General features: G+C 43.1%; 1 protein-coding gene across 1 annotated transcript in view; it reads left to right on the forward strand.

Moving 5' to 3' along the window:
• The window catches only part of LOC132815642 (gamma-aminobutyric acid receptor subunit gamma-1-like), a 94,609-nt gene that overhangs the window by 27,653 nt on the left and 44,526 nt on the right, over nucleotides 1-22,430 (forward strand). Inside the window, exon 5 of the mRNA XM_060824659.1 lies at nucleotides 14,408-14,628. Within this exon, the coding sequence (XP_060680642.1) occupies nucleotides 14,408-14,628 (221 nt within the window). The remainder of the gene's footprint in view (nucleotides 1-14,407; nucleotides 14,629-22,430) is intronic.

Below are 22,430 nucleotides of genomic sequence, written 5' to 3' on the forward strand. Positions count from 1 at the left end.
AACTCAAGAGTATACAAGCCCAGTCGCTCCAGTCTTTTAGCGTAAGGTAGTCCCGCCATTCCAGAAATTGACCTCGTGAACCTACGCTGTACTCCCTCAATAGCCAGAATGTCTTTCCTCAAATTTGGAGACCAGAACTGCACACAGTACTCCAGGTGTGGTCTCACCAAGGCCCTGTACGGCTGCAGAAGCACCTCTTTGCTTCTATACTCAATCCCTTTTGTTATGAAGGCCAGCATGCTATTAGCCTTCTTCACTACCTACTGTACCTACATGTTTACCTTCATTGACTGGTGTACAAGAACACCCAGATCTCTCTGTACTGCCCCTTTACCTAAATTGATTCCATTGAGGTAGTAATCTGCCTTCCTCTTCTTGCCACCAAAGTGGATAACCATACATTTATCCACATTAAACTGCATCTGACCACTCACTGAACCTGTCCAGGTCACCCTGTAATCTCCTAACATCCTCCTCACATTTCACCCTGCCACCCAGCTTAGTATTATCAGCAAATTTGCTAATGTTATTACTAATACCACCTCTATATCATTAACATATATTGTAAAAAGCTGCAGTCCCAGCACTGATCCCTGCGGTACCCCACTGATTATTGCCTGCAATTCCGAAATGGAGCCGCTTATCACTACTTTTTGTTTCCTATCAGCCAACCAATCCAAGTTAGTACTTGGCCCCCAGTACCATGCGCCCTAATTTTGCTCACTAACCTCCTATGTGGGACTTTATCAAAAGCTTTCTGAAAGTCCAGGTACACTACATCTACTTGATCTCCCTCTACATCTTCAGAGTTACATCCTCAAAACATTCCAGAAGATTAGTCAAGCATGATTTCCCCTTCATAAATCCATACTGACTCTGACCTATCCTGTTACTACTATCCAGATGTGTCGTAATTTCATCCTTTATAATAGACTCCAGCATCTTTCCCACCACTGAGGTCAGACTAACTGGTCTATAATTTCCTGCTTTCTCTCTCCCACCTTTCTTAAAAAGTTGGTACATTAGCCACCCTCCAATCCGCAGGAACTGATCCCAAATCTATCGAATTCTGGAAAATAATCACCAATGCATCCATGATTTCTCGAGCCACCTCCTTCAGTACCCTAGGATGTAGACCATCTGGCCCCAGGGACTTATCAACCTTCAGACCTAACAGTCTCTCCAACACCAATTCCTGGCAAATATAAATTCCCTTAAGTTCAGGTCCTTCAGCCACTGTTACCTCAGAGAGATTGCTTGTGTCTTCCCCAGTGAACACAGATCTGAAGTGCCAATTCAATTCTTCCATTTCTTTGTTGCCCGTAATATATTCCCCTGTTACTGTCTTTAAGGCCCAATTTTAGTCTTAACTATTTTTTTGCCTTTCACATACCTAAAAAAGCTTTTACTATCTTCCTTTACATTTTTGGCCAGTTTACATTCGTACCTCATTTTTTCTGTGTATTTCTTTCTTAGTAATCCTCTGTTGTTCTTTAAAAGCATCCCAGTCCTCTGTTTTCCCACTTACCTTTGCTATGTTATGCTTTTTCTCTTTTAACTTTATATGTTTCTTAACTTCCTTCATCAGCCACGGCCACCCATGCCTCCTCCTAGGATTTTTCTTCCTTTTAGGAATGAACTGATCCTGCATCTTCTGCATTATACACAGAAATATCCACCATTGTTCCTCCACGGTCATCCCTGCTAAGGTATTGCACCATTGTACTTTGGCCAGCTCCTCCCTCATAGCTCCATAGTTCCCTTTTTTCAACAGAAATATTATCACTTCCGATTGTACCCTCTCCCTCTCAAATTGCAGATTGAAGCTTATTGTATTATGGTCACTACTTCCCAATGGCTCCTTCACTTCGAGGCCCCTGATCAATTCTGGTTCGTTGCACATTACCAGATCCAGAATTGCCTTCTCCCTGATCAGTTTCAGCACCAGCTGTTCTAAGAATCCATCTCTGAGGCACTCCACAAAGTCTCTTTCTTGAGGTCCAATTCCATCCTGATTCTCTCAGTCTACCTGCATGTTGAAATCCCCCATAACAACTGTAGTAACATCTTTGCGAAAGGACATTTCAGCTCCTGATTCAACTTACATCCGACATCCAGACTACTGTTTTGGGGCTTGTAGATAACTCCCAAGAGAGTCTTTTTACCCTTAGAATTTCTCAGCTCTATCCATACTGACTGTACATCCCCTGACTCTAGGTCCCCCCCCGTGCAAGGGACTGAATATCATCCCTTACCAACATGACCACCCCACTCTCTCTGCCCGTCAGTCTGTCCTTATGACAGCACGTGTAGCCTTGAATATTCATTTCCCAGACCCTGTCCACTTGAAGCCACGTCTCAGTTATCCCCACAATATCATATCTGCCAATTTTCAAAAGAGCCTCAAGCTCATCCATCTTATTTCTAATGCTTCATGCATTCATATGTAGTATTTTTAATTTGTTACTGCCCTCACCCTTCCCATCAACTCCTATTTCACTAAACCTTACAGCATGATCCCTTTCTGAGTTTTCTGCCTCATTGATACAGTTGTCTTTCTTGACTTCTCTCGTTCTAACTTTCCCTTCAATTTCTTTCTTAAACATCCAGTTTGTCCCCTCCCCCGCTAGTAAGTTTAAACGTAGCTGTGTTGCAGTAGCAAACCTGCCTGCCAGAATGCTGGTCCCTCACCTATTAAGATGCACACGGTCTCTTTTGTATAATCTATGCTTACCACAAAACATACCTCAGTGATCCAAGAAATTAAATCCTTGTTTCCTGCACCAGTTCCCCAGCCACACGTTCAAGTCCATTATCTCCCTGTTTCTGGCCTCACCAGCCTGAGGAACTGGAAGCAAACTGGGGATAACCACTCTGGACGTCCTCCTTTTCAGCCTTCTTCCTAGTTCTCCGAAGTCCCGCTGTAGTATGTTCCTCCTCTTCTTCCCGACATCATTTGTGCCGACGTGTACCACCACCTCTAGCTTTTCACTTTCATTATTGAGGATTTCCTGCACTCTGTGATGTCTTTAACCCTGGCACCAGGAAGGCAACACACCATCCTTAAGTCCCTCCTGCAGCCACAAAACCCCCGTCAGTTCCTCTCACTATGGAGTCCCCTATTACCACGGCGATGTCCGACTCTTCCGCTCTGCCTCCACGCCAACATTTGATTGACAGACCTGGCCGCCTTGCGAACTGGCAGTGTCATCTGTCTCCAAAAGCTTCAACTTGTTCCTGACAGGTGCTTCCCCCGGGGTCTCTTGCACCTGTCTCCTCTCTGCCTTCCTCATCGCCTGCTCTCTTCTGGTATGGTTGGTGTAATAACCTCGCTGAAAGTCCTGTCCAGAAAGACCTCGTTCTCTCGGATGAGCCTAAGGTCCTCGAGTTCTTTCATCAGCGCTGCAATATGCTCTGTCAGTAGCTGAACGTGCACACACTTTCCACACTTATACGAGCCAGATACACCAGAGTCGTTGATTTTCCACATCAAGCACGTAGCACACTGAACCAGCTGGGCAGTCATGTCTTCACCCTCTTCAACTGTGGCGTAATCACTTCACTCAACCTCCTTGTCACAGACTCCTGAGCTAAAGCCTCACTCTTCAATCCACAGGAACATCCTTGGACCCTCTTTTTGGGGCAAATCTGTGGACTTTTAATTTAGGTTAGAGGAGGAGGAGGGAGGGAGGGAAGCCCTACTTTGTAGGACCTGGGGTCTAGAACACACCCACTCAAATAACAATCACTTACCTTCCCGACCGGCTTTGCGCTCCGACTTCACTTCCGCCCAGCTCCCGCCGCTCTCTGCAAAAAAAAGTTGCACATTTCCTTTGATTTTAGTTGGGGTAACTGTGCTTTACTTTGAAAATAATAACCTATTCTAAGAAAGTGATTTTAAAACGATATGTTTTGCTGAAATATGTGTCTCATTTGTTGTTGCTATTTTGTGCAGAAACCTGTAGGGAACCTGTGTTTGTTGTTGGCATTGCTTTTGTACTTTGACCCTGAATTCAACAGCAAAGAACAATAATGGGTAGCTGAATAATTACTGGTCAGCCAAGATGGTAAAGGTAGCTATTATCTGTAAGGGTGAAAAACCTTGCTGTGCTTTGAGGGATCTCTGTTGCTGAAATTTTGTGTAATTTGCTTTTTAGATGCTGTATCTGCTGTAATTTCTGCAGGTGATACAGAGTTTCTTTTGAAATAAGTGCCAAATGTCCGTATCTGTGCTGGTGTGCACTTAGCATGTCACTTCATCACTGATCTCTGTGACAGGATGGAAGATGAGGTTCTTTGATCCATCTCATTGCTATTTGTAAGCATTATACTAATGAGTTGAAGCGTGTCATGATTATTTTTGGAACATTGGACATCAAAGCAGCTGTTGGAAAATTCCCAAGGGGTGCCCAATTTCATGTTACAATTCAGAGATCCTTGCAATCTTAGAAGGGAAGTTTGCTCACCAGGAGCATGGGTCGCTGGCAGGGCAACTATACTGTACCATCTATTCTGAGTTATGATTTGTAGTGCTTTTTCAAAGTACATTTTGTATCCTTGCTGCATTTATTTGCGTATCATTTAACCATTCTGCTGCTGACAAACACATTGTAGAGCATGTGGAACAAAATCTATATGGCATGTTTAACAGAACAAAACTTCCAAAGCTTCACATGAGCATTATAAAATAAAATATAGCATTAAGCCACATAAGAGGAATTTAAGCAAAATGACCTAAAGCTTGGAAAAAGCATCAGGTTTTAAGTTAAAAATCACACAACACCGCGTTATAGTCCAACAGGTTTATTTGGAAGCTTCCAATTAAACCTGTTGGACTATAACCTGATGTTGTATGATTTTTAACTTTGTACACCCAAGTCCAACACCGGCATCTCCAAATCAGGTTTTGAGGTGTGACTTAAAGGGAGAAGGTGAGATAGAGAAGATAAGGTATTCATGAACTTAAAGCCTAGGCAACACTGACAGTGAATGAGTAAAATTGGAGTTACTCAAGAGGCCAGAATTAGATGAATACAAATATATAAAGTTGGAGGTGAATTTCAGGAATAGGGAGAGTTGAGGTCATAGATTGGACTTTTAACTATGAATGAGAATATTAAAATCAAGGTATTGTTTGACTGGGAGCCAATGCAGCTCTGTAGTGGGCGTGACAGCAGAGTTTTAAATGTCCTCATGTTTAGAGAGGCATATTGTCTGTGAGAGACCAACCAGGTCTGCATTCAAATAGCAAGTCTAGAGGTCACAAATGCATGAATCAGGGTTTCAGCAGCAGATGAGCTGAGACTATGGATTATATTACAGAGGTGGAAATAGGTGCTCTTAGTGATGGCATGAATATATAGCTGGTAACTCATCCTACTGTAATGGCGTATTGGTGAACAGACCGATATGCTGTCAGACAACTGCCAGAGAGAAGGTGTAGTTGCTTGCTAAGGAATGGAGGTTTGAGTGGGGATTGAGGAACGTGGCTTTAGGATTCCCAGTATTTAATTGGAAGACATTTCTGCTGAGCCAATAGCGTGTGTCAAAAAGTCAATTTGAAATTTTAAACACTGCGTGGAAGTCAAGAGGGGTCTGGTGGTTTAGAGCTGTGTTTGTCAGCATACGATAACAAAGAAGAAGTTGTTTGCCTTCAGGCGATGTCGCTGAGATTCAGAATGGAGATGAGAAATGAGAAGAACCAAAGATCATTCACTCTGGACTCATTTCAACATGGAAGAATGAAAGGTGACCTTATTGGAACATGCAGGATTCTGAGAGGACTTGGCAGGGTAGATGTGGGAATGTTTTTTTTTCCCCAATGTCGGTGAGTCTGGGACCAGAGGGAATAATCTCAGGATAAGGGGTCACCTTTTTAAGACAAAAATGAAGAGGGATCTCTTCTCTGAGGGTGATGAATCTGGAGAATTCTTTACTGCGAAGGGCTCATCAGGCTGGGACTTTCAGTATATTCAAGGTTGAGATAGACAGATTTTTAATTAGTAGAGGAATCAGTGGATATGGGAAGAAAGACCTGAAAGAGGAAATGAGGATTATCAGATCAGCCATGATTCTTACTGAATGGTGGAGCAGACATAGTCAGAGATTTGTAGTGCTGTACTGCACGGAAACAGACTTTGCAGTCTAACTTGTCCATGCTGACCATACATCCTAAATAAATTTAGTCCCATTTGCCAGCTTTTGGCCTTGTATCCCAATAAATCCTTCATTTTAATATACCCATCCAGATGCCTTTTAAATGATATAGTTGTATCAGCCTCCAGTACTTCTCCTTGGTGGCTCATTCCGTACACGGACCACCCTCTCCATGAAAAAGCTGTCCCTTTTAAATCTTTCTCTTCTGCCCCATGCCATCTAGTTTTGGACTTCCCTACCCTGAGAAAACTCCTTGTCAATTTACACTATCCATGTCCCTCATGATTTTATAAACCTCTATAAGGTCACCTCTCTGCCTCTGATGCTCCAACAAAAACAGTCCTAGCCTATTCTACCTTTCGCTGTAGCTCAAACCCTCCAATCCTAGCAACATCATTAGAATTCTTTTGAGAACCTTTTCAAGTTTCACAACATCCTTCCTATAGCAGGGAGACCAGAGTTGCATGCAGTATTCCAAAAGTCATTGGCCTTACCCGTGTCCTGCACAGTCGTCACATGACCTCCCAACTCAATGCTGGCTAAATGCTCTACTTCTGTTGTTATGACTACAATCTTATGAAATTGAAAACCCTTACTATTATGACCCTATTTTACAATGTTTGTCTTTCTTTCTCTCTCTGAAATTTGTCTGGATATCTGCCCTGCTATCTCTTCCTGATTTTGTTTGTTTAGGATCTATGGTATACACCCAAAAATATAATTGCTTCCCTTTTTGTTAGTTTCTATCTGTATAAACCCATTTGAGGAGCATTCTAAAATATCATCGCTCCTGATAGGAGTAATTGACTCATTGATCCATATTGCAACACCACCTCCTCTTTTACACCATCCTATGTCCTGAAATATTGAGCTGCCAGTCCTGTCCCTTCCTCAACCATGTCTCCATAAAGCAATGCTGTCATTTCAAAGTACTGTGCATTTCTCACAAGATTTCTTGCATTAAAATAAATGCCACTCAACCTTATCATACTGATGATCTGTGGGTCTCTCGGTTGAGCGATCGGTCAATTAACGCACATGTAAACGACTGTTTGTCTAACATGCAAAAAATCATTTATTGTATGTTACACTGCTGGGTTGGCAGACTCTGATTCACCCAGAAGTATGAAAAGTTATTGGCGATCAAAAGAATGCAACAACCTTACAGAAATTGCATAAGGTTTGTACACATTATTCATCATCAGACATGGAGCATGATCGCATAGTAACAACCAATCAATACATGATATCACTTCATGGTAGTTGCTTGAACCAATGATATTGATTAAGTCATAATGATTTATGTCACCTTTACAAAGATTTGCAGCTTGCAAAATGTAGTACAGTATTTCCTCTACGAGGACTCGCAGCTTGCAAAATGTGGTGAGTTTTTTTAATAGCTTTAGAGACTAGCTGCAGGTGGTCACATAGGCACATGGAACCATTTTGTCTCTAACTGCAATTTAGAATTAACTGTTTTTTGGAATTACATAAGTCTGTGGTTTCTTGTTTCTGTCTGGTTCAGTGCAACCTAATTTAGCAATGCAGAAGCCATTTTGTGCAGCTCCTTTATCCATTTTGTCCTACCTCCCAGAGGCCCATATCCTCAATCCTCCCTTGTGCCTTAGCTTTGTATGCTGTGCCTGCCAGATTGACTTGGCTATATTTTTCTATTTTTGTCTGTTCATCACCCACTATTGTATCTCTACTGTGACTCATTCCCTGTTAAATTAGTTAAAACCTCACCAACAGCACTAGCAACCCCTCCACCCACCTTCCCCACAACGGTATTGGTTGCTCACTTTCACCTGTGACTTGCAAAGATCCAACCCCCCCCCCCCCCCCCCCCACTGGAAATAGACCCAATGATCTAGGAATCTAAAGCCCTTCTTCAGCACAAACTCTCCAGCCACATTTTCATCCATTCTATCCACATATTTCTATACCTATTAGCAGGTGGCACTTTTTGACATCCCACTTCTTAATCTGATGCCTAGCTCCAAAGGTTCTTATTACAGGACCTCATGCCTCTTTCTACCCATGCCTTTGGTTCCAATGTGAACAATGACCTCCGACTGTTCACCTCCCCCGCACCTTCAGAATACAGTGCAGCGGTTCAATGATATCCTTGACCCTGGCCCCAGGAAGTCAGTGCACCACCCTAGAGTCACATCTATGCCTGCAGTATTGTTTGTCTGTCCTGCTTACTCTTGAGTCTGCTGTGTCTACAGGATATTTTCTCTCTCTGTCCTTATTTGTGAAGCTGATTCTGATTACATTCCCACAGACCTGTCCTTCTCACCACTTTCCAAATCAGAAAAGCTGTTCTTGAGCTATACTCTGGGGCTTTCCTGAGTGCCTCCCTTCTTTTGACTGATGGTTACCCAATCCTTCTCTGACTGTACTTCCTTAATCTGTGGGATGACAGCATCTAAAAAGATGCAGTGCACATAACTCTCAGCCTCATGGGTACACTGCTGTGCCTGCAGCTGATGCTCAAGCTCGAATCACTTGAGCTGATCAAACCAGAGACACTTTCTGCACATGTGCTCATCCAGACTGCCAGGAATGTTTAAGATTTCCCACATAGACTCTACAATAGGTATTCCTGCATTACCCTGCCATGCATTTGGCTTTTAAAAAAAACTTACCCTACATTTAGCAACTCCATGCTCTTGTGTAATTCACTGCTTCTCAATTGTAATTATATTTTTCAAAGTTCAATTATGCCAGACTCAAAGACACTATGGTTAAAATGATCAATTCCTTCCACTGTTTCCTGCTGGACAACATTATTTCCAACCTTGATAATGAGTAGTTTATTTACCCAATATAGGCCAATGGTGATGCTTTGAAAAAGTACCATAAAGACTAAATTCCCACAGTGTGGAAACAGTCCCTTTGGCCCAACAAGTCCACACTGACCCTCTGAAGAGTAACCCACCCAGACCCAACTCCCTCTGATTGACGCACCTATCACTATGGACAATTTAGCATGGCCAATCCACCTGATCTGCACATCTTTGGATTGTGGGAGGAAACCAGAGCACCCGGAGGAAACCTATGCAGACACAGGGAGAATGTGCAAACTCCACACAATCCGAATCGAACCCAGGTCCCTGGCGCTGTGAGGCAGCAGTGTTAATCACTGAGCTACCGTGCCACCCCACGACGCAGTGATGTCTTGCTTTACTAGTGTGGCTTTACATAATTAAGATCACAAAAAAAATAGGAATAGGTGTAAGCCATTTGATCTTTTGAGCCTGCTTCACCATTCAGTTTACTCTTCCAGTACAGTTACATCTACCTGACAGTGTCGAAGATTAGCTAATAAAAACTGAAAGAACTGCGGGTGCTGTTCTGAGGAAGGATCACTGGACCAGAAATGTTAACTTTGATTTTTCATTACAGATGCTGGTAGATCTACTGAGTTTTTCCAGCAATTTCTGTTTCTTTTAGAAAATAGCCCAGGTATGTTCTTTCCACAAAATGCAGGACAAATCCAACCTGACCATTTACTGCCCCTTGGGCTTCTCTCGATCATCAATAAAGTGATGGAAGGTGTCATCAACAGTGCTACAAAGCAGAACCTGCTCAGCAGTAACCTGCTCAGCGATACCCAGTTTGGGTTCCATCAGGGCCTGACCTCGTTACAGCTTTGGTTCAAACATAGACGAAAGAGCTGAATTCCAGAGGAAGGTGGGAGTGACAGCCTTTGACATCAACTGAGTGTGGCATCACTGACCCATAGCAAAACTGGAATCAATGGGTATTGGGCACAAACTCTAAACTGGTTGAAGCTGTACCTAATATATAGGAAAATTGTTATGATTGTTGCAGATCGGTCATCTCAGCACCAAGACATCTTTACAGGAGTTCTTCAGGGTAGTATGCTAGGCCTAACCATCTTCAGCTGTTTCATTAATGACCTTGCCTCCATCAGAAGATCAGCATGTTTGCAAATGGTTACATAAGGTTCAGCACCATTCATAAGTCCTCAGATACTGAAACAGTCCATTTCTAAATGCAAGAATATCTGGACAATATCCAGGCTGTGCTGACAAGTGGCAAATAACATTCGTGTCACACAAATACCATGTTATAAACATCACCAATAAGAAACAATCTAACCACTGCCCCTTGACATTCAACAGTGTTACTATCACTGAATCCCTCACTACCAACAGCTTTGGGGTTATCATTGACCAGAAACTTAACTGGACTTGTCCCATAAACACAATGGCTACAGGAGCAGGTCAGAGCTTAGGAATACTTGGGTGAGTAACTCACCTCCTTACTCCTCAAAGCCTGTCCTCCATCTATAAGGCAGAAGTCAGGTGTGTGATGGAATACATCTCAGTGGGCTGGATGGGTGCAGCTCCAACACCATTACAAAAGCTTGACACCAATCTAGGACAACTGCAAATGTGTTGCTGGTCAAAGCACAGCAGGCCAGGCAGCATCTCAGGAATAGAGAATTCGACGTTTCGAGCATAAGCCCTTCATCAGGAATAAGAGAGAGAGAGCCAAGCAGGCTAAGATAAAAGGTAGGGAGGAGCGGCCCGGAGGTGTTAGTTAAAGTGTTGAGCCACGGGGTGATTGGGTTGGTTGGTTCGGGCAGCCCGGAGGTGTTAGTTAAAGTGTTGAGCCACGGGGTGATTGGGTTGGTTGGTTCGGGCGGCAGTTAAAGTGTTGAGCCACGGGGTGATTGGGTTGGTTGGTTCGGGCGGCCCGAACCAACCAACCCAATCACCCCGTGGCTCAACACTTTAACTCCCCCTCCCACTCCACCGAGGACATGCAGGTCCTTGGACTCCTCCACCGGCAGAACACAACTACACGACGGCTGGAGGAGGAGCGCCTCATCTTCCGCCTGGGAACCCTCCAACCACAAGGTATGAATTCAGATTTCTCCAGCTTCCTCATTTCCCCTCCCCCCACCTTGTCTCAGTCGGTTCCCTCAACTCAGCACCGCCCTCCTAACCTGCAATCCTCTTCCTGACCTCTCCGCCCCCACCCCACTCCGGCCTATCACCCTCACCTTGACCTCCTTCCACCTATCCCACCTCCATCGCCCCTCCCCCTAGTCCCTCCTCCCTACCTTTTATCTTAGCCTGCTTGGCTCTCTCTCTCTTATTCCTGATGAAGGGCTTATGCTCGAAACGTCGAATTCTCTATTCCTGAGATGCTGCCTGGCCTGCTGTGCTTTGACCAGCAACACATTTGCAGCTGTGATCTCCAGCATCTGCAGACCTCATTTTTTACACCAATCTAGGACAAAGCAGCCCACTTGAATAGCACTCCACTCCCTCCACTACTGATGCTCAGTAGCAGCAGTACACACTATCTGCAAGATGTGCTGCAGAAATTCACAGACAGCACCCTCCAAACCCACGACCACTTCCATCTCTAAGGACAAAGGCAGCAGAACACCATCACCTTAAAATTCCCCACCAATGGCATTGTGAGTCAACCTACCGTAGGTGGATTGCAACAGTCCAAAAAGGCAGCTCACCACTACCTTCTCGAAGGCAACTTGGGACAGGCAATAAATACTGGCTAGCTAGCAACACCCACAACCCTCAAAACAATTTTGAAAAAAGCAAAATACTGTAGGTGCTGGAAATCTGAAGCAAACACAAAAAGTGCTGAAGAAGCTCAGGTGTTTTCTGAAGAAGAGTCATATCAGAACTGAAACACTACCTCTGTTTCTCTGTCCCTAAGTGCTGCCAGACCTGCTGAATTCCTCCAGTGTTTTCTCCAATTGACTCAATATGGCTGATCTTATGCCTCAGTTCTATCTTCCTTACTCACCCCTAAATCTTATCTGTGCCCATTTCCCTTCATTCCTATTATATCTACAATTAATGAGTTAAGCCTTAAATTTACTCAATAACTGAGCATTCACTGCTCTTCATGATAATGAATTCTAAAGATTTATAATGATTAAATGAAATCACTTCTCTTCTGTTCTAATCTACATGTCTGAACCTTTCTTCTGAGACTGTCATTCATAGTTCTAGACTCCCCAACCAGTGGGAGCATTTCTATCTCTAATTACCCTTTGAAGTCCTTTAAGAATGTTGCATACTTCAATTAAATCATCAATCATCCTTTTTAATTCGAGAGAGTGCTAGCCTAGTGTACTTGATTGTTAAAAATCATTTAGAGCAGCAGTAATCCATAACTAATCATGATCTGTGATTGTTCACATTTGCCACAGTGTGATCATCATTAGCGATCCATCACTTTCTTTGGAAAACAAACTATTATAAAATTTGTCCAAATGCTACAACCCATCAGGCGTTATATTTGCTTAAAAAAATTGAATTAGCCATTATTAATACTATAGGTTGGAAGAGCTTTATATTTCCTAAAAATAAAATGCTCTGTGCTCCTTATTTGTTAACTTCCTATTACATTATCCTGTAGAAATCCAGCCAGAATAGTTTAGAAAATAACATAAAGCTTGCACCCAATAACTAACATTTGCTGGTCATTGAAATGCATGGCTGTTTCAGGTTGTTATATAAATATTAAATGTTGAACAATTACAAATTTATGGAGACATTTGAAACAATTGCGTGAAATGTTTTTATAGCTCAGCTCAAGCACTCGAAGCTGTCCAAACTGATAAGCTTGACTTATTTTCTGATTGCAGTCAACGCACCTCTTTTAGGCATTCATGTATGGCTTCATTTATTTCAACGTTTAAACATTTATACTTAAGAGATTTTTAACACACCACCTATTGAGAACTAGATGTATAATCCTGAAAATGGTCTGAAGAGAACATCACTTAGCATAAAACACATCAATAATTTACATAAAATGTACTGTTCTGACCTTCAGTGGCCTCTTAAGCTCATTGCAGGGTCACATTTAGAAACTAGTTAGTGAACAGGAAGGAAAATGGAGTAGGTAGTCTGGATCTGTGAGTGAAATGCCATGTTTCTCTGTCAGGTCACGTCACAGAACATTGATATCCAGCAAATATTTGATCAGTAGTCTACCAACAAACAGCCTGTATGTCCTTGGTGGAGTGGGAGGGGGAATTGAAGTGTTGAGCTGCGGGGTGGTTGGGTTGGTTGGTCTGGGTGTCCTAGAGGTGTTCTCTGAAACGTTTTGCAAGTAGACGGCCTGTCTCCCCAATACAGAGGAGGCCACATCTGGTGCAGCGGATGCAGTAAATGATTTGTGTGGAGTTGCAGGTGAACATGCAGGTCCTTGGACTCCTCCATCGCCAGACCATAGCAACACGACAGCTGGAGGAAGAGCGCCTCATCTTCCGTCTAGGAACCCTCCAACCACAAGGGATGAATTCAGACTTCTCCAGTTTCCTCATTTCCCCTCCCCCCACCTTGTCTCAGTCCCAATGCTTGAACTCAGCACCACTTTCCTAACCTGCAATCTTCTTCCTGACCTGTCCGCCCTCACCCCAACTCCGGCCTATCACCCTCACCTTAACTTCCTTCCACCTATCGCATTTCCAACACCCCTCCCCCAAGTCCCTCCTCCCTATCTTTTATCTTAGCTGGCATGGCACACTCTCCTCATTCCTGAATAACAAATGTCGATTCTCCTGTTCCTTGGATGCTGCCTGACCTGCACTTTTTCAGCAACACGTTTTCAGCTCTGATCTCCAGCATCTGCAGTCCTTACTTTCTCCTTGAGAAACATATGAGCCATGATCAAATGATGGAGCAGACCATCTGGGCCGAATGGCCCATTCAGCTCCTATACGTTATGGTTATTCCAAGCACCTTAAATCCTGATTTAAATCACAAACATTAACTTGAAAGTAGATTATGTTCAGTTACTTGACCAGGTTCCACTTTTTGCAATTTTCTAAAGAGAAGTTGATGACTTGTCTAATTTGTTTATGATTTTTACTTTTGTCTATGAAACTCAGAGTAGGCTTTTTAAAAATCTTTTGGAATAATCCTTAAGTGTCATTTCCATTTGTTGTTGAATTTTGTTTTAAACATTTGAAGCATTGAGTTTACTGCACCAACATTTTGGTTTTGATATTATTGTTAAGTTAGATTTGATGCTGAAAACAATTTTGTGTAGAAGACATGTCCATGGTGTTTGATATTATGTTGGATTTATTAAACTGCCTTCAATATCCAAGAAATTATAACGCACAGGAAAATTATTTAAGGATGCCATAAAGCAAATATAGTTCACACTTAATAATGGAAATGTTGAAAGAGCATGTATAAGGAATATGATTCTGATTCTTTTTCAGGAATATACCATTGATATATTTTTTGCACAGTCTTGGTATGACAGCAGACTGAAATTTAATGGTACAATGAAGGTTCTCCTGCTAAATAGTAACATGGTTGGCAAAATCTGGATTCCGGACACATTTTTCCGAAACTCAAGGAAATCGGATGCTCACTGGATAACAACCCCCAATCGATTGCTACGTATTGGGAACGATGGAAGAATACTGTATACGCTAAGGTAAGGCAGTTGGATAAAATACTGAACACTGTGGATCAAGCAATTCACTGGAAATACTTCAGTTCTATTTCCTTCCAAACTAAATGAAGAATTTAATTTATATTAAAGTTCGGGGTTTTAAAATGTTCCATGTGTTATTGTGGTTGTGAACTGGTGTCAGTGGGAGCAGTGCCAAAACTGTCAGTTGACAGTTGGCTTACGGTTTTGTAAGTATACTGATAACTTTTTATGCAGAAAAATGCTTGCCAACAACATTAAGTATAAATGTTAAGTGAGGGGCATATTTTATTAAATATTATTGACTGGGGAATTAATGGCAAGGATGTCGTCCAATTTCATTTGGGAAGTTCTCCTGGAATCAACAAAAAGTCTCTATATATCCAATCTGTAATGCAGAAGACTCAATATAAGGTTTGCAGTAACCTTTAAGAGAAAAATGCACCAGGGTACAAAACTTTGTTGGTTTTATTTTGCAAATAGCCTCTGTGCTCATTGCTGAGTACCCACAAACTGCTAGTAAATGCAACAAGTCTTTTATCAGCATGTCCTATAAAATCATGAGTCAAATGACTTCAAACAGAATGTGCTCATTAATATCCTGAATTCTGAGTTATTTTGTGTGTTTGTTATAAATTTAACATGATTTAATTTTCCTGCAGAAAAATACTCACCCATTTCCATTCCTGAGTAACAGCTACTCAAAATGATATGTAAACCCTGTATAGAGTTGTGTGTCACCAATCGATGAGTTCTTTCAGTAGAACCTGGCCAACCAATGCGTACCAGCACTGATAATTCATTTCTCATTTTTATATTTGTCACAAATTTTAATGCAAGATTGATTACAAGTCTTGTCAGATCAGTTCAAATACTTTTCTTCAATGACGATATTAGAATACCGAAGCAATGACTGCTTGCATTACATTCAAACCCTAATCTGGCAGCTGATCGAGACCAGTTCCATGAAAACCAGGTTGAGCTTTTCAAGTGTAGCTAATAAGTTTAAGTTCAATGTAATTCTGCTTGGGCATGTATTCGTGAGTGCCCAATCTTAAGGCCTGTAAAGAGATGAGGAAGAAATATCAGCACTTAAGGACAACTACCATCATAATGTGGAAATGTTAATGGATCTGTGCTGGAAACAGACAACACTACAACAATAAAGTATATTCAAATAACACCTTAAAGTAAATTCTCAGTCAGACTGTAGTCAGTGGGGAATAGGGGATGAAACTTTCCAATAGGTAAACTCATACAAGCTGCAAAGGGAAATCATTGCTGTTGTTGAGAACCAAGCAACTCAACCCTAAGATGTCATTAGGGCAGTGCCCTACACCTAACTAACTTCAACTTTGCATATAGTTACTTGGTAATACAGAATTTGAGTTTTGCTGAAGCTTGTGTTAATCAGAACAGACGCACAATATAAACTTTGAATTTGAGCATTCTTGTCTGTCCCAATGAGTGCAAGACAATGGGCTTTACTTCAGTGTTGTTGAACTCACATGTGGGCTCCTGTCTGATAAGGTTCTTTATTCAAAGACAATTAGTGCTTGGTCAAATCATTGGACACTGAGCAACAAGAACAATGCCACACATTTGAATGAAGACAGTGAATTATCCCAGCCACAAGACACTTGTGGTTGGTAAACAGAAGCTGCAAATACAACATGAGCATTGGTGTGGATTTGATTTCAATCACACCTGAAACGACTTTAACTCTTGAAGAACAGTACTGTTTTAAGAAGACAGAGACAATATTTTCTTTTATTCATTCAGGGGATGTGGGTGTTATTGGTAAGGCCAGCATTTAATAGCAATCTCTAATTGCCCAGAGGGTAGTTAAGTAAAGGCAGCAATTTCCTTCCCTAAAGGACAAGAATGAACCACTTGGATTTTTCCTCACAATTGACAATAGTTTTGTGGTTATTCTAATTTCAAATATTTATTGAATTCAAATTCCAGCACCTGCCATGGAATTTTATCCAGGACCAGGGTCTCTGGGTTAATACTTCTAACCCATCACCTCCCCATCAGTCATAGAAATGGGTGGTAAGCTGTTCATTTCCTTATTAGATGATTTTAAAAAAGTTGGCAAGAGCCATCTCAATGGATAGAGGTTTCAACTCTGACTTATGAGATCAAATAAGTGTAGGAGAATCTACAAAAGATGGCTGATGTACTTTCCAGAGCGACTGTTGACAGTCTTTACAACTAATTAGTGGCATTGAATTATATATTCGGGCTCCAGCGATCCAGTGGTCAGCAACCCAAAACAGAGTCAAAATCTGACCAGAACAAAAGAAAGACCAAGAATGTTGGTATTGAATGCAAGGGTGACCAGATCAAAGAACTGATGGGGTGGCCAAGTGGACCTATTTTGGGCTTGGACAGCATTTCTCAATTATAGATGACCTGCTGTTTAATGCTAGGCTAGTTGTTTGAGATTCTCTGTAGAATAACATGCCAGACCAGATACTCCAAGTGGCCAAATGTAGAGCTGGGCTTGGTTATCTGTGCAGAGCCCTCGGATTTCAATGCGTTTGAGGCTTTCATAGCTGACTGTGAAACTTGCACCATTCATAGACTTGAGCAAATAGAGCAAGTTATCTCCACCAGGCCATCGGAAAGAGTGAATATTGACCAATTGATGTTCAATGGCTGTTCTTATCTTTATTGTAGCTATTTTTCATGGTGGATACAGGTAAAGCAGGTTTGAAAGTGCTAACATCAAAGTAGTTATCAGGGTGTTGTTTGAAATGTTCACTATACTTGGCACCCCACTTGTAGTCATGTCTGACAATGCCCTACAGTTTCCTAATGGGTGCTCAGTAATGAATGGTCAGCTTGAGTTTAGTTCAACATTTGTATGTATAACCAGTTTGAAAAGATAATCACAGTTGAAGGGGAAAGCTGAGCATGGGGTCAAGAGCAGTCCATCCCATTTCCAATGTTGTTTATTGCTTTCAGAATTGCTGATGGGGTGAAAGTTGAAAACGTTACTCCCGAGAAGGAAGCGATTAACTCCGCAGTTGAGTCTTAGGGGATATAAGAATGTTTGTTGAGAAAAAAGGACAGTCTTAACAATAGATATCATTGTGCATGATGACTTACACATGGATGTGGGACAAAGAACAAAGAAAATTACAGCACAGGAACAGGCCCTTCAGCCCTCCAAGTCTCCACTTGTCGCCTATTTTCTAAGGCTCTACATCCCTTTGCTCCCTTATATATTTATTAACTCTTTTATATATATATATATATAAACTCATTATATATATATCTGCCCATTTATATATCTGTCGAGATACATCTTAAATGTCGCTAATATGCCCGCCTCTACCACTTCCGCTGGCAACACATTCTAGGCACTCTGCATAAAGAACTCCCCATGCATATCTTCCTTAAACTTTTCCCTTCTCACTTTGAAGTTGTGACTGCTTGTAATTGAGTCTTCCGCTCTGGGTAAAAGCTTCTTGCCATCTACCTGTCTACACCTCTCATGATTTTGTAGACCTCAATCAGGTTCCCCCTCAACCTCCATCTTTCTAATGAAAGTAACCCTAATCTACTCAGCTTCTGTTCATAGCTAGCACCCTCCATACCAAGCAACATCCTGGTAAACCTCCTCTGTACTCTCCAAAGCATTCACATCCTTTTGGTAATGTGGTGACCAGAACAGCACGCAGTATTCCAAATGTGGCTGAACCAGTCTTATACAACTGTAACATGGCCTGCCAACTCTTGTACTCAGTACCCTATCTGATGAAGGAAAGCATGCCTTCTGAACCACTCTGTTGACCTGCATTGCCACCTTCAGGGTTCCATGGACCTAAACACCCAGATCTCTTTGTACATCAATTTTCCCGAGGACTTTTCCATTTACTGCATAGTTTGCGCTTGCATTGGATCTTCCAAAATGCATCACCTCGCATTTGCCTGGATTGAACTCCATCTGCCATTTTTCCGCCCACCTCTCCAATTCTGCTGTATTGTCTGACAGTCCCCTTCACTATCTGCTACTCCACCAGTCTAAGTGACATCTGCAAACTTGCTAATCAGACCACCTATACCATCCTCCAGATCATTTATATATGTCACAAACTACAGTAGTCCCAGCACAGATCCCTGTGGAACACCACTGATCACAGTTCTCCATTTTGAAAAATTCCCTTTCACTACTGCTCTCTTTCTCCCGTTGCCCAGCCAGTTTTTTATCCATTTAGCTAATATACCCTGGACCCCATGCGACTTTACCTTCTCCATCAGCCTACAATGGGAAACCTTATCAAACGTCTTAGTGAAGTCCATGTAAGTGTCATCTACAGCCCTTACCTCATCAATCAACTTTGTCACTTCCTCAAAGAATTCTAATAAGTTGGTAAGACATGACCTTCCCTGCATAAAACTGTGTTACCTCTCACTGATGAGCCCATTTTTGTTTCCAAATGAGAATAGATCCTATCCCTCAGTATCTTTTCCAGCATCTTCTCTACCGCTGATGTCTTGCTGTCCGGTCTATAATTACCTGGATTATCCCTGCTATCCTTCTTAAACAAGAGGACGACACTAGCAATTCTCCAGTCTTCCGGGACCTTACCGTGTTCAAGAATACTGTAAAGATATCTGTTAGGGCTCCAGCTATTTCCTCTCTCACATCCCTCAGTAGCCTGGGATAGATCCCATCCGGACCTGGGGACTTGTCCACCTTAATACCTTTTAGAATATCCAACACTTCCTACCTCCTTATGCCAACTTGATCGAGAGTAATCAAGCATGAACTCCTAAGCTCAACATCTGTCATGTCCCTTTCCTGGGTGAAGAATGTTGCAAAGTACTCGTTAAGAATCTCACCCATTTTCTTTGACTCTATGCATAACTTTCCTCCTTTTGTCTTTGAGTGAGCCAACCCTTTCTCTGGTTACCCTCATGCTCCTTATATATGAATAAAAGGGTTTGGAATTTTCCTTAGCTCTGCTCGCTAAATGAATTTCATGACCCCTTTCAGTGCTCTTAATTCCTCGTTCAGATTAGGGATATTTCTCCGACATTGTACCAAAGCTTTGTTTGTCTTCAGTCACCTAGACCTTATGTATGCTTCCTGTTTCCACTTAGCCGGTCTCACAATTTCACCTGTTATCCATGGTTCCCTAAACTTGCCATTCCTATCCCCCATTTTCACAGGGACATGTCTGTCCTGCAATCTAATCAACCTCTTTCTAAAAGCCTCCCACAGATCACGTGGATTTACCTTCAAACAGCTGCTTCCAATTTACATTCCCCAATTTACATTCTAAAACTTAGGGAATTGTGATCACTCTTCTCAAAGTAATCCCCTACTGAAACTTCAACCAACTGGCTGGACTCATTCCCCAACACCATCTGTTTACATATGTGTACCTCTATCTTACAGTCACTGTTAGGAGGCCTGTAGTAAAGACCCAAAATTATTATGGCACCCTTCCTATATCTGAGCTCTGCTCATATTGCCTCACTGCTCATGTGCTCCATAGTGCTCTCCTTCAGCACAGCTGTGATATCCTCTCTGACCAGTAATGCAACTCCTCCACCCTTTCTACCTCCCTCTCCATCCCAGCTGAAGCATCTATATCCTGGGATATTTAGTTGCCAATCATGCCCTTCCTTCAACCAAGTCTCAGTAATAGCAATAAAATTATACTCCCAGGTACTAATCCAAGCCCTAAGTTCATCTGCCTTACCTACTACACTTCTTGCATTAGAACAAATGCACCTCAGACCATCTGTCTGTTTGCGTTCATGATCTGCTCCCTGGCTACTCTTACCCTTCGACGTGCTGACTTCAGTATCTAGTTATTTACAGGCTTTAGTTACTACCTCCTTACTGTCCACTATCTTCCTCATTTGGTTCCCATCTCCCGCTACATTAGTTTAAACCCTCTCCAACAGCGTTAGCAAAAGTATCCCCAAGGACACTGGCCCAGGTGCAGACCCGTTCAATTTGTAATAGTCCCACCTCCCACAGGACCGGTCCCAATGCCCCAAAAATTTGAACCCCTCCCTTCTGCAAGCCACGCAAGCATCATGCCTATTCTTTCATTTCTACTGACTCACATGTGGCACTGGTAGCAATCCTGAGATTACTACCTCCGGAGGTCCTATTTTTTAACTTGGCTCCTAACTCCCTGAATTCTGCTTTTAGGACCTCATCCCATTTATCACCCATATCATCAGTGCCTACATGCACCACGAGTTGACTGTTCACCTTCCCCCTTCAGAATGTTCTGCAGCCGGTCTGAGACGTCCCTGTCCCATGCAACTGGGAGGCAACATACCATTCGAGAGTCTCGTTTTCAACCAAGAACTGCCTACCTACTCCCCTTACAATTGATTCCCCTATGGGTATAGCACTTGCACTCTTTTTCCCACCCTTCTGAACAGCAGAGCCCAAGACGGTGCCATGAACCAGATTAGCCATCTTCCTCAACAGTATCCAAAATAGTATACCTGTTTTGGAGGGACGTGACCACGGTGGACATTTGAACTGCCTTCCTGCTCTTTCTCTGGCTTCTGGTCACCCATTCCCTTTCTCCCTCAGCAATCCTAATCTGTGGTGTGACCAATTTGCTAAACATGCCATCTATGACTTCCTCAGCATCACAAATGCTCCCAAGTGAGTCCATCCGCAGCTTTGGAGCCGTCATACGGTCTAACAAGAGCTGGAGCTGGACACACTTCCAGCAAATGAAGGAGACAGGGACATCAGCCATGACACTGAGCTCTCATGTTGAGCAAGAGGAGCATACATGGGTCAGAGATCTCCTGCCCGTTTTAATCTTAAGATTAACATAGTCTTAATTTAGATAAATGAAAAAGGAAAGAGAAGGTTTTACCAATTACACGATAAACAAAAATAGAAAAACCTTGCCTAATCAACACACCACAGAGCCTTTCTTTTGGGGAGAGGAGGAGGGCAGTGGGAGACACTACAAGTGTCGTGGCTCGGGTTCAGCTGCTGCCCAAATATATTAGCTCACTCACCTACCTGCATCGAACTTCGACCGCTCCCACTCAGCTCCTCTCACTCTCCCCTCCCACTCAGCTCCTCACTCTCCACATCCCACTCAGCTACTCGCTCCCCCCTCCCACTCAGCTCCTCACTCTCCCCCCTCCCACTCAGCTCCTCACTCTCCCCACTCCCACTCAACTCCTCACTCTCCCTGCTCCCACGCAGCTCCTCTCACTCTCCCCATTCCCACTCAGCTCCTCGCTCTCCTCACTCCCACTCAGCTCCTCACTCTCCCCGCTCCCACTTAGCTCCTCACACCCCCAATCAGCTCCCCTCACTCTCCCCACTCCCAATCAGCTCCTCTCACTCTTCCCACTCCCACTCAGCTCCTCTCACTCTCCCCATTCCCACTCAGCTCCTCGCTCTCCCCACTCCCACTCATCTCCTCACACCCACTCATCTCCTCACACTCCCCGCTCCCACTCAGCTCCTTGCTTTCCCCCCCACTCAGCTCCTCGCTCGCCCCCTCACACTCAGCTCCTCGCTCTCCCCGCTCCCACTCAGCCCCTTATTCTCCCCGCTCCCACTCAGCTCCTCACTCTCCCTACTGCCACTCAGCTCCTCACTCTCTCCACATCCCACTCAGCTCCTCTCACTCTCCTCACTCCCACTCAGCTCCTTACTCTTCCCACTCCCACTCAGCTCCTCACTCTTCCCACTCCCACTCAGCTCCTCACTCTCCCCTCCCACTCAGTTCCTCACTCTTCCCACTTCCCCTCAGCTCCTCACTCTCCCCTCCTACTCAGCTCCTCAC

The sequence above is a fragment of the Hemiscyllium ocellatum genome, chromosome 1 (genome assembly GCF_020745735.1).
Source record: "Hemiscyllium ocellatum isolate sHemOce1 chromosome 1, sHemOce1.pat.X.cur, whole genome shotgun sequence".
NCBI lineage: Eukaryota > Metazoa > Chordata > Chondrichthyes > Orectolobiformes > Hemiscylliidae > Hemiscyllium > Hemiscyllium ocellatum.